Source organism: Delphinapterus leucas, chromosome 9 (genome assembly GCF_059928025.1).
Source record: "Delphinapterus leucas isolate spDelLeu-1000000601 "Yukka" chromosome 9, BTC_Dleu_Yukka2, whole genome shotgun sequence".
Taxonomy (NCBI): domain Eukaryota; kingdom Metazoa; phylum Chordata; class Mammalia; order Artiodactyla; family Monodontidae; genus Delphinapterus; species Delphinapterus leucas.
This window is the reverse complement of record NC_143137.1, coordinates 32,129,678-32,146,911: the sequence shown is the minus strand read 5'-3', so window position 1 is coordinate 32,146,911 and position 17,234 is coordinate 32,129,678. Positions and strand designations below refer to the sequence as shown.

At 36.3% G+C, this 17,234-nt stretch overlaps 1 protein-coding gene across 9 annotated transcripts in view; it reads left to right on the top strand.

Moving 5' to 3' along the window:
* CFTR (CF transmembrane conductance regulator) overlaps positions 1–17,234 on the top strand; it is a 201,631-nt gene that overhangs the window by 76,673 nt on the left and 107,724 nt on the right. For 8 of the 9 annotated variants that reach the window (XM_089917478.1, XM_089917477.1, XM_089917471.1 and 5 more), the window contains one exon: positions 2,743–2,934. The exons of the other annotated variant lie outside the window; for it this stretch is intronic. In XM_089917478.1, coding sequence (XP_089773604.1) covers positions 2,743–2,934 — 192 coding nt within the window. The remainder of the gene's footprint in view (positions 1–2,742; positions 2,935–17,234) is intronic. 9 annotated transcript variants of the gene reach the window in all.

Below are 17,234 nucleotides of genomic sequence, written 5' to 3'. Positions count from 1 at the left end.
TATATTTAACCTTTGTATTTAATATATACAAACCTATATTTAACCTGTATATTGTGTGCATATATATGTATACATATATATGTATATATACACATATAATATATGCCTACACATATATATATTTATATATTATATATATAGATATGTAATCCATATATAATCAGATCCATTCCATTGTTGGGATTTATAAAGCTGTTCTATATGAAAATAACACTTCTAGTTTTAATTTTTATATAGAAGAATTTTATGTAGAATTAAGGAATTTTGGAATTTTTTTCCCTATACAATAAGAATTTTAAAATTTACTGAACTAGATATCACAAAGATGTCTGTCTCTTGTCCCTCCTTTCTTCCTAATATATTTTAGGTGATATCATTATTTATTAAAATTAAAAATTCTGGAAAATTAAAATGTATAAAAAGTTGAAAATTTTCCCTCTCACTTCTGTTTCTCCTCGGCTTATTTTCCACTTTCCACCGTTTCTCCCAACCCAGGCAGCTACTCTTGTTAATTTTTTGAATGTATATATATTATATATATCGCTGTATAGTATTTTATTGTTTGGATAGAGGTCTGTAATGTAATGAGTCACCTATCGATTGACATTTGGGTTATTTCCAGTGCTTAACTAACACAAAGAATGACGCTATGACTAATCTTGCATATATGCCATTTAGCATGTCTACAAGTATTTCTGCAAGGTAGCTTCCTAGAAATGGTAAAGCATTTGTATATCTGTCAAACTTCCTGAAGGTTGCATCGATTTATTCACGTGCCATACAGTCCATATAAGATTGCAGATTTATTACCCCACAGCATCCCCAGCAGACGGCATCTAATTTTTTAATTATTTCCAGTCTCATTGGGTGAAGTCGTATGTCAGTGTTTTTTTCAATTTGCACTTATGAATAAAGTACAGTATCTTGTCATATATTTAAAGGCCACTTCTATTTTAATTTTTGGTAAAATATCTGTTTGTATACTTTGCACAATTCTCTAATGAGATGTTAGTGTTTTTCCTTTTGATTTTAAGATCACTTAAGAGGGAAATTATTCCTTTGAGTGATATAACTTGCAAATATTTACTTCAGTTTGACATTCTTTCCTTTCGTTTTCTGTGCACAAGATTTTTTTTAAGGTGATTTAATTTATCTTTTATAGCTTCTGGATTTTGAGTCATAGAAAGGCTTTCTTCATTTTTCTTTCTTTTTTTTTTAATTTAGGCATCCTTCAATGTTTTCTTCAAGTATTTTATGGTCTTATTTTTATACTTATTCTTTGGCCTGTTTGGAGTTCATCATGCATATGGTGTGATATATGGCTACAGTTCTTTTGTTTGACCTCCAGTTGGCTGTTCAGTTGTTCAGCACCATATACTGAATAGTCTATTTTTCTCCACTGATTTTAGATGACATCTTTATCAAACACTAGTTCTTTTATGCATTTGGATTTGTTTGTGTAGTTTTAATTCACTTCCATTGGTTTCTATATTTATGTACCAGTAATTCACTGTTTAAAGTTATTGAGCCCTTCTAATTTAATATAATGTATCATATCATTAAATTATTGAGTAAAATTCAATATCATTTAGCAATTATATTGAGTAGGTACTTTGTGCCAGGTACCATTCTAGGCCCTGAGGATATAGTAGTGAACAAAACCCACAACATACCCTCTTCCTCAACCCAAGAGGCTCACATTCTAGTGGGAGATATACATATATGTGTGTGTGTGTGTGTGTGTGTGTGTGTATGTCATATGATAGTAAATGCTATGAAGATAAAACAGAAAGGAAGATTGGTGATAGCGGTGTGATTTTAAGCAGTGGAGATAGAGAAGACCTCATTGAAAGGTAACATTTGAGCAAAAACTTGAAGGAGGTGAGAGATTAGGTCATGTGGCTCTCTGGGGAAGTCTTCCAGGTAAGGGGTGGAACAAACCTGTGAAATGGGACTGTGTCTGTCTAGTTCACACAACAGCAAGGAGGTCAGTGGGGTTGGCACAGTGAGCCATGGAGAATAGAGCTGTCAGAGAAGTAACGGGAGCCACACCATTACTTGGGACCTTGTAAAAAGGCTCTGAGGGACTTACAGAGGGCCTTGTGAGGAGTTAGGCTTTTGTTCTGAAGACATTAGAAACCTTTGGAGGGTTTTCAGTAGAAAAGTAACATGATCAGACTTACATTTTGACAGGGCCACTTTGAGAATAGATTATAGGAAGACAAGGGCAGAGCAAAGAGATAAGTTAGAAGGCTATTGTATTTATTCTGGCAAGAGGTGATATTAGCTTAATCCAGGTAGTAGTGGAAGAAGCCCCCAGATTCTGAACATGTTTCCAAGAAAGGTACAACGGCATTAGATAGATTGAACAAGGCATATGAGAAAATAAATGAGCCGTCAATAAATGTCAGCTGTTACTAATCTTTCCCTGACCTCTTCCAAACCCATCCCAACAATCTGAATTAGGTGCCCCATCTCTGTGAGCCTCTATTGTAGCATTTATCACACACCATTGTAATTGTCTCTTTTATTCCTCTTTGTTTTATTCCTGTTTGTATCTTTTGTGCATAGCAGTATACCTAGAACAGGAAGTGCTTAAGCTTTTTTGAATTGAATAAATGAGTATAGAGTCTTTAAAAATTAGAATAGCTACTCCTGCTTAGGATGACAGTTGGAGGCACGTGCATCCTGAGAGTGATTTGTTCAAGTGATTTAACGTAATAACAATGGGTTTATTTCCAGACTTCACTTCTCATGATGATTATGGGAGAACTAGAGCCTTCAGAGGGTAAAATTAAGCACAGTGGAAGAATTTCATTCTGCTCTCAGTTTTCCTGGATCATGCCTGGCACCATTAAAGATAACATCATCTTTGGTGTTTCCTATGATGAGTATAGATATAGGAGTGTCATCAAAGCATGCCAACTAGAAGAGGTAAGTAATTATGCGAAAAATATCTGATTATGCATATGAAACCTTCCAACTAGATATTTAACTTTTTACTGAATCAATCTGTATATATTAATCACATTTCCACAATGGGTAAACTGTGAGTAAATTAATTAATAAAATATATGACCCCTGCTGTAAGAAGCTTGCAGAAACATAAAGAAATTACAATTTATTTTTTAAATGGTGGTCTGGTTTGGTTACAATAAAAACTCTATGAATGGTAAGAATTTTGTACACTTATTAGTGAGACAGATGTCCTCCATGGACATTTATATAGCATATATTTTTTAAAAGGTACTTCAGAATTCATAAGAGGATTTTAATTATTTTAATAACACCATAGCCTAATGAAACAAACATTGACCGCCAGTAGGGAATCGGCGATTAACTTGTGATTATATCTCATCCTTTGGCCTTGAACGTGTAACCATACAACTTTTAGTGACTAATTCTCTGAAACAGAGGCAAAATTACGATGAATCACTTCGTGACAATATCGAGGAATGAGCTAATCATCTGGAAATACAGAAAGCATTCCAAGTGAAGTCAGTACATGGATCTTGTACTATTCAGTACATAAATTGCATAATAAAGGGTTCAATAATTATCGATGTTAATGGTAGGGAATATATCATTATGAGGTTTATCAGCAGGGAAAATATCACATTATGAGGTTTATCAGTAGTATTGCCTGAATAGTGATCTTGATTCAAAATCACTATCCTTGGTAAATGACATTTGACATTAGTAGATTCCTTTAAATCAACTTTTATGAAAAAAATTGCAGTGGAATAAAATGAAGCTTAAAATGCAGTGCAAGAAAAATAGAAAAAAGGCTAATTGTGGATTAGATAGAAACTGCAGTCCTTACAAAAGAGGGCTACATCCTTGAACAAATGGCTTTTTATGTATATACTGACTCATTCAACAGTAGTTTTTAAAAGCTCCATTCTCTTATTTTTCATACACTCTGAAAGCATAATAAAAATGAAAACTATCCTGAAAAATACTGGATTTACCTTGAAGAAAATATTCTTCATTCCTCAAAAGCTCTTCTTCCAGGGATAGTGTTTACAACCTAGAGGTTGGAACACTCATTAAATTTTTTATAAAGAATCTGCGTGTTTCTAGAGAATACAGATATTTGTCTAGGAGGGGGCTAGGATGTAGGACTGACAGTGAGTGCCCTGCAAGATAAATCATGGGCTCTATTTGTTTATTAGTGGCAAGGTGTTGGCAGGTTTCTGGTAGGTTTTATTTTTTGCTTTGAATATATCTTTTCCCATAGAAATGTTTTTATAAATAGTGTCTTGATTCCCCCAAGTAAACCTGTGAAAGTATATTTAACCCAAATATGGCATAGCTATATTAGTAGTAGTAAATTCAGAGGTATAGGTACCTAATTCATAGAATGAGCATTTACTATCTTCTGAATACTGTGCTAGGTCCTGAGAATGCCAAGTAGAATAAGATGTGGTCTATTTTCTAAAGAGTGCATAGTAAGTAAAGTGACCTGTATTTTAATGAATGGTTGTATGGTATGTGAATTATATCTTGATAAAACTGTTAAAATAATGAAGGAAAGAGGATAAGAATAAAAACATATTATTCCTTTTTTTTCCTGATTCCATGGCCAGCCTTAAAATTATTTTTAAAGTGTTTAATACTTTTTTTTTTTTTAGTATATTCGCAAGGTTGTACAACCATCACCACATTTTCAACTCCTCTAAGAGAAATCCTGGTTAGCAATCAATTTACATTCTCTCATACCTAACTCGTCCACCCAGCCCTAAGCAAACTTTTGTCTTTAAAATATTCCTATTCTAGATATTTCACATAATTAGAATCATACAATATATGGTTTTCTGTGCCTAAATGAACTTTTAAACTATAAGAAAATAGGGAGTCTTAATTTTGAAAACATTTATTGAGACTTGCTGTATTTTATGAAAATATTAATAGAGCAAGATCTATATACTGCGGAAGTCCATGGGCCAGTAGGGAAAAAAAAATCAATAAAGAATGTAATGGTTGCTCTAATAGGAAGAAAAGAGACATTTCTATAGGAGTAAAAGGATGAAGCTGAGTCTGCTAATGTAAGGAATAATCTCCAGAGGAGGCACAAGGCTGATGTCCTCTGATGGAATGATTCCCTGTGGAATTCTAATGGTGACAAGAGTGAAACTTACGGCGTTGGAGGAATTTTTTTTGATTAAGAACATTAGAGCTGCCAATAAAGTAGAGAAGATTAGGTTGATATGAAGAAGTGAAGATTGATGAGTGATGTTCCCTGGATTGTTGAGAAAATTAAATGAGATAAATAGAAGGTGCCTAACACAACATCTGGTACAAATTAGCCATTCAGTAAACAGTAGCTCATTTCTGTTTCCTTTGGAGGTGGAGAATACTGCTAGAGAGCATGACGTAAGATAAATGTGTCTGAGAGCCTGTTCTTGTTACTGAGTACTGTGGAAACAAGGTGGGGTTTGGCGTAATTGAAGACAACCATGAAAAATCATCAATATCAATTTTGATGCTGACAAAAGCAGTTGTAAGAGAAAATTATAAAAGTGGTCATCTATAGCTGGTCTACATGACCCAATCAACAATAGTTGGAGTGTTCTGTGGGAGAAAACAGTTGGCATATGATCCTGAAGGTCTGGCGTGTAGGCATATTGGTTCCATGCTCCAGAAATGGCCACGGGGTTGGGAGGTGCTTCTAGTTTCTCTGTCCTTTTCAGACACCGCAACATGACTTCTGTGATTACCAGACACTGTTCACTGTGGTGGAGGCAGGGTGGGTACAAAATGAAAACTTTATTATTCCTTTACTCAAAGAAAACATATGCAAAGAGACCATTTCAATACAATATAGCAAGCGTTGGGCTAGAAGTACTCTCAGGCACTACAGAAGCCCAGTTGAGGGAGCTTCTCAGGGAGGCTTTCTCTAAAAACAGACACCTTGAAGGATAAGTAAAAATGGAAAATATATTCTGGATAGAGGAAATTGCATGAGCAGAAAAACCAGACATGAAACCACTTGGTTTGTGCAGGGAACCACAAGCATCTTGATAGAACGAGAGTATTATTGGGGGACAGTGAGTGGGGAGGAATGAAGCCGGAGTGCCATGTCTTGGGAGCCTTGAAAACCAGTCTCAGGAATTTGGTCTTGGAGAGCTTTAATCAGGGAAGTGATGTAATCAGCTTTGCAATTTACATATATCTCTTTGGCTGTGATATGAGAAGCAGAATTAAGGTGGATGTGATTCGAACCTTTGTGGACTAGCAGAAAGAACAGAGATTTTGAAACCTAATAGAGCTGGGCTGCTGAAGAAAGTTACTTAACCTTGCTGTATACTGAGTTTTATCCTCTGCAATATAAGGATAATATTACCTATTTTATAGGGTTTTGTGGATTCTTCTGGCACATAGAAAGTACTTAATAAATAAAACAGTGATTATTATTATTATTAGTAGTAGTAGTAGTACTATTTGCTATTCTGATTAGAAGGAGGAAGACTAATAGGAAGCTATTTCAGTAATCCAGATAATGTCAATGATGGACAAGAAGAGACTAAGGTATCAGAGTAATTATGAGAAGATAAGGAATCCCTTATTTGTGTACTATTCAATATTTGCATCCTTAGGAAAGGGCATCAGGAAAAATGAGCCTTTGGGAAAAAGTGAATATTTTTTTCCTTAAGAAATTAGAAGAGAAATTGGTTTAGGATTAAGGATTCCTTACATAACAGGAACTGGAAAGAGGTACAGGTAGAGATGCTATGGGTTTAGAAAAGAAGGATGTGGAGGTCAGTTAAGATGTCTGATCTTAAGATGACTAAGATGTCTGATCAAGCAGAGGGATCACAGGTATTGCTAACAAAGTACCAGTGGAGGACACCACTAGATGGGTTTTAATAATGATGATGTTCTTTGTTTTTTTATTGTACAATTCACTCTTCATCCTCTTTGCCTTAAAAGAGCAAATAAAACACTTAGTTTTTTATTTTTAATAGTCCCTGAGTCCCTGCTCCTTTCTGTCCTGCTGACTTTTGCAACTGACTTAGGTCTTCCTAGTCATCTTATGATAGGCAAAAACATCCAGCCTCTCCTAAATTCCTGTACTTTAAACTGGCAAATACAGTCAGTACAATGAGTACATTAGTATATGATTTTCTCTTCTCTTTACTGAATGTTTCCTGTATGCTGTTATCTATCCAACTACATGGTAAATTCCTTGAGAATAGTGATTCTAAAAATTTTATTTTGGGATATTCCACCAAGCACATTGATAGGGAGAAGGATAAATTCTTGTTGGATGACTGTTTCAGAAATATTTTGAAGTAGGCATGTCAGTTGCAAGAATTTTGCTCAGAAAATGTTCTTTTCTGAGCCTCACAGTCTCAGAGTTTGAGGAGACAATTATACAACAGCAAGTTTTTGCTGAGAGTGACAAATAAAAATAATTAAAAGTGCTAGACTATCCTGACAGTCAAAATCAAGTTTCCCCTATTTTCAGTGACTTTAGAGTTACCGATTTTTGTTGTTGTTAAACAACTGTTCCCGCCTTTGAAAGAGGCCAGTGAGAACCTTCCAAAATGAAGGTTTTATTTTTTTAAGCATTTGGTGGAGGAGTTTTGAGCACAGGAACACAAAATACCTACAGAATCCTTGAGGGTTAACAGCTGGTGTCAGCCCAACACTCCCTCAGCGTGTTCTCTCTGTGGCCCCATCACCAAATACAAACATTCATGATTCAACAGGTTTTCGTTTTGACTGCCAAAGCTGATCTGTTTCTTAATGTACTACATCTAGACTTGGGACTGTAGATGAGGCGGAATATTTTCTTCCTCATTTTTGTGTTTTTATTCAACTTTGATATCTACAAAGCACTTGAGTGTGTAATGATGCCTGGTGTCATAGGAGTAGGCAGGTAGGTGCAAATTTGCTTCGATACGAAAAAGCATACACAACATCGTTCACATAGTTTTCTGATTTCAGTCTGTGGTTGAAAACTATTCAGCCAGTGGGATTGAGTGAAGACTTCATCACAGGGAAGAGCATGGAGACAGTGCTATGCTGATAGAATAAATTGTAACAAGCAGACACGAGTAAGCAAGTCCTGTTCAGACTCTTCACCTTTAGGTCTCCTCTTTCAGGAACTTCTCCATGTCTTGCTTATATGTCCTACTTTGGATCTAGATTATAGTAGAATGGATTTCTAGACAAATTAATAGTTAATTCTTAAAAATACCATTTTGTATCCTTGTGCCCGTTAACTTCTCCTCCAATTTTTTCTTTCCACGTTCCCAAACTACCCTTAGAATCCTCCTAACTATTTGTGACTTTTGTAACCAGCACTGAAGATTTTACTAGCTCAAAAAGAGGAATTAATATAATTGGGCCCCCATTAATTTACTTATCCCGTAAGGAGATTATAATCATATTTTGTCATTGAAAGAGTGACAGGTTTCACTGTCCTCTTGCCTTTTAAAACTTTCAAGAATACCGCTCCTTTGCCATTCTCCAATATCTTATCCTATGACACTGTCTCACAACTGACAGCAACAGATCCCAGGCAGGCTAGTGTTTGGGTACCAAGTAATTGGACTGTCTTTCTTCAGTGACTCACTCTCTTGTAAAAGGACCTGGTTTGGAGCCGTAATTGGCTTTTGTAACAGTGCATGGTGGGAGGTGGGGTGGGGGATGTGAGAAGAGGCCCGAGGCTTAGGATATGTAATTGGTTTCCACAAAGCTGTTGCAGTCCTTCTGTAACCACAAAATGGTCGTCATTAGGTAAATATTTGTCATGGCCATTCATTACATACACATTGTAATAAAAATATTTACTGTGTAAGTTGAAGAAGTAAAATCTGTTTGTGTTTTCTATTCCACTAGACAGTTTTCATATTTAGTCACTAGAAGAAAGAAAAATTGGGAGGGAACTTGGCAAGAAATTACTAAGAGAAAGAAATCTTGGGAGGGAAACTGGCAAGAAGTATGAAAAACTTGGGAGGGAAGTAAGCAAAGAAATGAGTTAACAACTGTTCTGGAAAATAAATTCCATCATGCAGATACCACAAGACTAACTGAATTTGACCCCTGGATCTTCAGATCTGGCCAAAACTCACCTGCACTGAACAGACTTAACCTTTGGGTGGTCAATCCACAGTTGTAGGAGAATTCAGGAATGTTCAGTTGAGAGATCTGTAAATAAAAAATGGCCACACAAATTAACATTTGCATTCAATAGTAGCCAAGATATAATAGACATCCAAAACAGATATTCGAAACACACTGAACTATGTCCCCTAAACCAGAATAAACCACACTAAGTGACTGTACCTTGAACCACCTGTCATTTTCTACTGATAGGTAATTAAGTTTGAAAGCACTCCCATTTATTTATTGTAATATGAAGCAACTACATTTATTTAATAAAACTGTGGAACCAAACAGGAACACCATAGCGTTTCCTGAACTAGACTATTATTTCACTTCATTTGAACCCTGGAACTTAAAAATAAATACTAGCTAACATCCACTGGGAGGGCGTAAGTCAGCATTGCTCTGCTAAGCATTTTTGCGCGCATTGGTCCATTGAATTCTAACTTTCTAGTTATCTAGTGACCACTTTCCCTAGAGTTTGCAATCAAAATGAAAATGTGCTGAATTCTAAAAGTGTGAACTAGGGTTTAGCAATTAAGATTGCAATTCTGGAACTAATTATTAGCTTAAACAAATGGGAGTTCTTACATCTCTAAAACCTGAATAACCCTAAGACTGTCCCTCTTCCTAAGACGTGGGCAGATCAACAGAACAGTAGTATGAAAGTTGAATTATAACTGTCTGGGACCAAGCTATCTCATGAATTGATAATGAAATTAAGATATTTAAGCCAGGCCTTCATATTAAAAAACAAAACATCATTAAGTTTTCCAAAGGTCAAAGCCATGCTGTATCATTATATATAGGCCTGATGATGTTTCATCCCTTTTGAAGAACTGGGATACTGGACCCCACACTCTTGGAATTTTCCATTTTGTAATGATGGCTAATTCAACAAGGTCAAGAGAAGATTTTACACTTATATTTTAATAGAACTTTAGACTTTAATAGAACCTTAGAACTTGGTAATGTTCATAAATTCCTTTCTAGGAAGGGACACTTGGGTTTTCTAAAAATTTAGTATAAGTATTCTGTAGACAAAAATTGCCCTTGAAATGGCAATTATGTTACCATGAATATGTTTCAGAACCAAGTCTGTAATACCTGATTTTTATTTAGAAGGTTTAATTACCCTTGATTCAAATTTCATAAATTAAAAAAAATTGATTTCAATAAGCATTTGTTGAGCTTCTGCTGTGGACACAGTATATGTTAGGTACTCTGAATGCTGCCTGCAAGTATAACAAGGGTCCTGTCTGTAATGAGTTTTTGACTTACAGATTTTTTTGGGGGGAAAAATATATATATATACACACACATATATATGAATATATATATTCACTCAATGTAGTAAATATTTGTGAGTGCACACATTAAACTAGGGACTGCGTCAAACTCTGGGAATTACTGGTAAAAAAGGCACAATCCCTGTCCTCAGAGGTCTTCCACTCTGGTGGAGATGAACAAGTAAAACCAGTGCAGTTTGTTAAGTTCTACGATATTGGTTAATACCGGGTACTTATATGGTATAGAGAAGCAGCACTTAATCTGGTCTTAGAAGGTCAGGTGAGGTTTCCCTGGAGGAAGTGACATCTAAGGTGAGAGATGATGGATGAGTAGGAATCATTTGAATGAAGAACAGGGAGAATATTCCAGAAAGAGAACACAATGTACAAAGCCGGGAGCCAACAGAGAACGTTGTACCTTGGAGGAGCTATGATCTGTTGTGTGTGGCTGGGGTGTAGGATGAAATGGGCTGGAGTCAAGTGAGAGCACTGCACTTTCAGGGGAACTCTAGGTAGCGCAGCGAAGCTGGGACCTGGAAAGGAAGGCGTATATGATGAGAGCCGAACTGGGAGAGAACAATCAGATTGTGCTTTCTGTCCCCCCACTTGCCAGCAATTAAACCAAATAGCCAAAAGAGGCAGAAAGGGAGAGTCATCCACACTTACTTTCACGTTTCTTATACCTGGGGAAATGCAGTTCTCATGCAGTGGTTTAGCTGCAAGAGGAGTCGGCGAAACACGGTGCTTAGTGGGAGCACAGGCCCCTTGGGAGGGGAGCAGGTGGGTCCTCCATGGTTGCTTTTCTTCACTGGAGGGAGTGCCATAATAAAAACAATATTTTAGGGAGATTTATCCAGTGTAACATGCAAACTGGAGGGGGATAATGGAGATGTGGATAGACATTTATGAAATATTGTTATGCACATTTTAAAGTGTAAGAATTGAAAGTTTGAGAGACTTGTTGAAGATCACGTCTCATAACTGATGGGACCAGCAAGAGAATCCAAATCTTCTGACTTCTTCTCTTTTTTGCTATACTCGATTAGGGTTGTTGCCTATTAGAAACTCCTACGACTTATGCATTGAACATTGCAGACTTTGAGTTAGGACTTCAGGCTGGTTAATGTCACTACGATTGTAACAGTATTATTAAACCATTGGGATTATAAGTCTGCCATTTGTGAAAGAGAAGGTTATGATGACAAAGACTTGTGAACTAACGGCACTGAAAATTTCATGACATAGTTTTGAAAAGTCTTTGCAGGATATTTATTTTCATATAATTGACATATCAAGCTACCATACTCCTAAATTCCGTACTCCTTGAGCTTGGGAAGACCACCTATACTAACACACTTGAAATTTAAATGTCAAGACATTTCTACCCATATCTTCTCCCAAATTATCTTATTTTCTCACCTTGGGGCAGAATCTCCTCTTCACACCTCATGACCTCAAATTTAAAATATGGAGGTCTAAGTAGGTGGGCAGTCAGCTCAGGGAAGAAAGCCTTCTCAGGGAAAGTTGAGCAGCTGGTTTTCTAAAATGAGCTCTTGAGAGAATAAGGATCTTGGTAGGATTACTTCAGAGGTGATGGGTAAGGACATATTGAAGCCCATCTCCTGGGGAGCCCTGGTTACTAGGGACCTGGGAGACCTGCGAGGAACTCCAGAGCAGGATCAAGTGCGAGATAACACAGTAATGTGCCAATGAAGCTCTTGAGAAAGGAGTACTTTCTAGATGCTGGATTTGTCCCAGTATCTTGGGCAGGTAGACCTAGAAAAGATAGTTAAGGAATGAGTAGGTTCTTAACTGCCAATTCTTAGACCAACTGAATTAAAATCATCTAGAGAGAGCTTTTAGAAAATAGATTGTTAAGAATCATTTCAGAGAATCTGAAATCTGGAGTCCAGAAATCTGTCGTTAAATGAGTCTAATGTAGAGCTAGAACACAACAAATAAGATTCTTTGTCTCAAGTATCTTTTTTAGCTTCCTTGGGGACACTTATCTCAAGATACATTAAAGCACTGCATTTTACAGCTCTTCAAGCTATGAATAGAATTACATATATACTCACAAGTTCATACATAAAAACCATGTATGTATATATATATGAATATTAAACAATAGTTTAATATCGACAACAAAAGACTGTAATATCTATTATAATAGTGCTTTTTGTACTTTTTTTGGGTCCAATAACGAATATATTGGAATTCGAGTTTTCTGCTATGAATTGGTCAGTACCAAAGCCCAGTGAAAGAAGAGTTTTTATTTTTCAAGTTGATAGAACGTTCTCACTTCTTAAGCTTTCTGGCAAGGATTAATCTTTAGCCAATATTTGTAGGTACAGCTATTTGTAATCAAGTTTGACTTAGGCCAACAGACTGTCTTCCCTAATGAACAGAACTCCAATTTTTAATTTATAGAATTCGTTCATGTATATTCCCTGCTTTAGAAGTTAATCTCCCTCTGTGGATACATATCATACAGTGCTACATCCACAGTTACAACAGCTGTGTGCAAAAATGGTTAATTCACTTCTTCTCTCTATACAGTACTCTCTTGGCTTTCTCACATTCTCTTCTTCCTCTCTTCTCCCTTCCCCTTCCCTCTGTTCCCCCAATACTTCTTTTCTCCTTCCTCCTTCTTGCCTAGTTTCCTTGTGCATAAAGCATAATACAAGTGCTTAGTAATTATTAAACATTAATAACAGTGGCATTAACTGTCTAATGATTCACTGTTAAAGACATGCTTTATTGAATGGCATTACTTCTGAAGTTCATGTTCCCGCAACCCAAGCTTCTCACCATCCTCCCTTACCACAAGCAGCTGTATTGTCAAGGTTGTTCTGAAGAGTGATAAGACAGCCATAAAACAAGGTTTATGGTATTTTCCTATCTACAGAGCCACAGCAAGCTCAAATGTACTCAGCAAATATTGCAAAATTACATAGGACCATTAAATGTAACACTTCACCCTTTCTTTAAAGTTCTCTCTCTCTCAATATACTAATACCCTATACCATTCCTCTATGTTCACGTCAGAGTTGATGAGCTTTGTATTAGCAGTTCCTCCTTAACAGCTTCTGGTTTGGCTGGCTCAGTTGAATAATATCAGGGTGATGAAATTTAGGTGCATTTTAAAAAAGTAAAGTGGTACACATTTGTGTGAAAAGTGTGTTCATAACATTGGGTATATTATATACTTTTTTAATAATAAAATAAGTTAATCTTTATTGCACATTTATTATAATTACTTTTACCCTCGCTGGTACTCTTTATCTAAGTATTTGCAAGTGCTTTACAATCTCAAACAGACTTAATGTTTTTTGTGCACAGAATCCTTTGAAGTTGACATTTGCCTTTCTGACCAGCATGTTGTAAAGGAAGTTAGCCAAAAGAACAGGTACCTATTTAAACAGGCATAAAAATCACAGGTTATAATGCAGATTCCTGTACTCTGCCCTAATTCTTCTGAGTAAGAATAGGTGCAGCATTTTTAAACAAGCTCCCCAGGTGATTCTGAAATAATTGGTCCAGGGATCACACTTTGAAAACCAATGATCCAGATATTTGATTTTATCTGTAAATAAACTGTGATGAGAAAATTATTAAAAACTGAAATGGCAGTGTAGGGTGGTTACAAAGAAAGATTTTTCAGGGTCTCCTTCAATAGGAAAATTAACTGATCACAATTTTTAAAAGTTTATATTTGATTTATTTTAAGATTTAGGTTTAGAAAAATCTCAGTAGTTAATTTTTATATTAGAAATCAAATCGTGCCCAGTATCTTAATTCCAATAAATGATTTCCTCCAATAATTTTTTTTTTTTTTTTTGCGGTACGCGGTCCTCTCACTGTTGTGGCCTCTCCCGTTGCGGAGCACAGGCTCCGGACGCGCAGGCTCAGCGGCCATGGCTCACGGGCCCAGCCGCTCTGCAGCATGTGGGATCTTCCCGGACCGGGGCACGAACCCGTGTCCCCTGCATCGGCAGGCGGACTCTCAACCACTGTGCCACCAGGGAAGCCCTCCTCCAATAATTTTTATGGGTAAGTCCAAGAGAACTCAAGAGAAGTTGCAGTGCAAGTAAAGAGAAATCAAATTTGTCTCTGGTTGCAAAGTTTCTCTGGGCAGCACATGCTCTTGTGCTGCTTTTTAAACTCATGATAGCACCAAGGCTGAAAACCAACACCCTTAAGATAAATATAGCACCAGATTGGAGTGCCCTTAGTAATCAGCAAAGATAAATGTTTAACAGAGTATACAAAACAAAGTGTTTTATGTTAAATCAAATAGAAGCTAAATACTAATAAAGAAATCTCCAAATGAACAATAAAGTAATCAGAACAAGTACTCACATTAGCAGCAGGATATTGGTTTTATTAATGCATTTGATCTTAAAATAATGGGCTTATTCACAATTCTCTTCAGTCTACCCCTACTATTTTGTTTCACTTCAATCTCAGCAGCTTTCTAGTAATTATGATCTTTGAGATATTTGTTAAATTATCCATATTGACACATTTCTCTTCATAAATGGTTTCAGTCCAGAAAAGGAGGCCAAGTGCATTGGCTCAGAACATCAAATCTTTTTCAGACGCAGGAATCTCTTATTTTCGTGCCTTTTCAAGGTAATCTGCATCACTAGCATCTATTCCAGATAGGAAACGTTCATATGACAACATCCCTGTTTTCTTAACTATATTGTTAGAGCCCTAGATGAATTGTAAGAACATTTCACCAAATCCTCAAGTCCATTCTCTAGTAGGTCTGCATCTTTATTCCCATCCTGCCCGGGGAGGGGGAAGGGTAAGCTGGGACAAAGTAAGAGAGTGGCATGGACATATATACACTACCAAATGTAAAACCAATAGCTAGTGGGAAGCAGCCGCATAGCACAGGGAGATCAGCTCTGTGCTTTGTGACCACCTAGAGGGGTGGGATAGGGAGGGTGGGAGGGAGGGAGACGCAAAAGGGAGGAGATATGGGGATATGCGTATATGTATAGCTGATTCACTTTGTTATAAAGCAGAAACTAACACACCATTGTAAAGCAATTATATTCCAATAAAGATGTTAAAAACAAACAAACAAAAAAGAACATTTCACCAAATCCTTCTCACCATCATTCTTCCATAAACCCCAAGCTTCAGGCAATCACTGTTACGAATGTGATATGTACTTTTCAATCCATTTAAATGAATTTACACCATATATATTTATCTATAAACAATACTTAATTGTTTTGTGTGGCTTTAAAATTTACATAAATGGTATAATTTGTACACATAATTCTTCAACTTGCTTTCTTTGCTCCAATTACCTTTTTGAGGTCTAGCTATGCTACTTAGATGTAGAAATTTATTTCATTCTATTAAACTGCTGGATGGTGCTTATGTGTAACATTTTATTTACTCTGCTATTGATGAATATTTAGATTGTTCTAAGATTTTACTTAGTACTGCAATGACAGTCTTTGAATATTTCTCTTTGCACGTATGTAAGAGCCTCTCCGGTATAAACAGATGAATTGTGGTGTCCTAGGATATGTATGTACATTTCCAGTATCACTACATGCTGTATTTTAAAGTAGCTGTACCGATTTACACTACCACCAGTCATTTATGAGCGTTCCCATTTCCTCAATCTTTGAAAACTCTTGTTTTTGACAGAGAGTTTAATTTTCGCCATTCTAAGTTGTAAGAAGTCCTATCTCTTTACTCTTCTAATTTGCAGTTCCCTGATTGCTTGTGAGATTATATTTGTTAGCCATTTGACTACATATCCTTTGCCAATTTTTTTGGTAAGATTGTGGTAGCTGTGAGATGTGCCTTATACACTTCTGTCGTAGGGAATGTAATTGAATGAGGGCCCACTGCTATGAGTTAAAATCCTTCACTTTCAGAGTTTGTCTTGAGACTACACCTTCCCACAAATGATTGAGTGTGGCAGAGATACTGAAGCAGATTTGTGTCTGAAAGACATGGGACTTATTTATTAATGGATTTTGGCTCAGAGACTCTCAGATGGCTCTGTCAGACCTTGCTTAGATTGCAAAGTGTTCTAATGTCTTTCCATCTAACCTTCTGTCCTTCTCTCCTTCACTCAGGGGTTGGAACTGCATTGAGGTCTGACAGCTCTCCCAGCCTTCCTTGCCTCCTTTCCTGTTTTCTTTTATGCAAGTATTTCCCATAATAAGATAATTTCACGTTCAATACTTTCTTGGTATCTGCAGCTTGGAGGGACTGTACTAAAACAGTTATATACATTGCATTACTCTCCTTTAGGGATGGGAGGTAATGCAATGTATGTTTTGTTCTGGAATCTTTTGTTATAGAGAGTTTTTTGATTTTCATGTAATGAATTATATCTATATTGTCTTTTATGGTTTGTTCTTTATCTTTAAGACAATCCTTTCTAATACAAATCATAAAAATATATTCTTGTGTATTCTCAATATTCTTAAAGTTTCATTTTTTGCATTCAGGACTACAAACCATTGGAATTAATTTTTGTATTTGGTATGAGCTAGGGGTCTAATTTTATCTTCCAAATGGAGATCCATATGTCATGAGATAATTTTTTGAGCAGTTTCTCCTTTCCCTATAAACTGTCATTCTAACACTTTTATGCTATGTTCTGATCTGTGTGTGGGTTTGTTTGTTTGTGGAATCTTCTGTTCTGTTCATCTGTCTGTTTATTCTCCATCAGAATCTACTTTTCAAATGACAGTAGGCTTACCATTTAACTTTATTTATTATTTAGGGTTAACGAGTGTGCTCTAGTGACATATCCCAGTATCTCAAGCTGGCCAGAGAGATAAG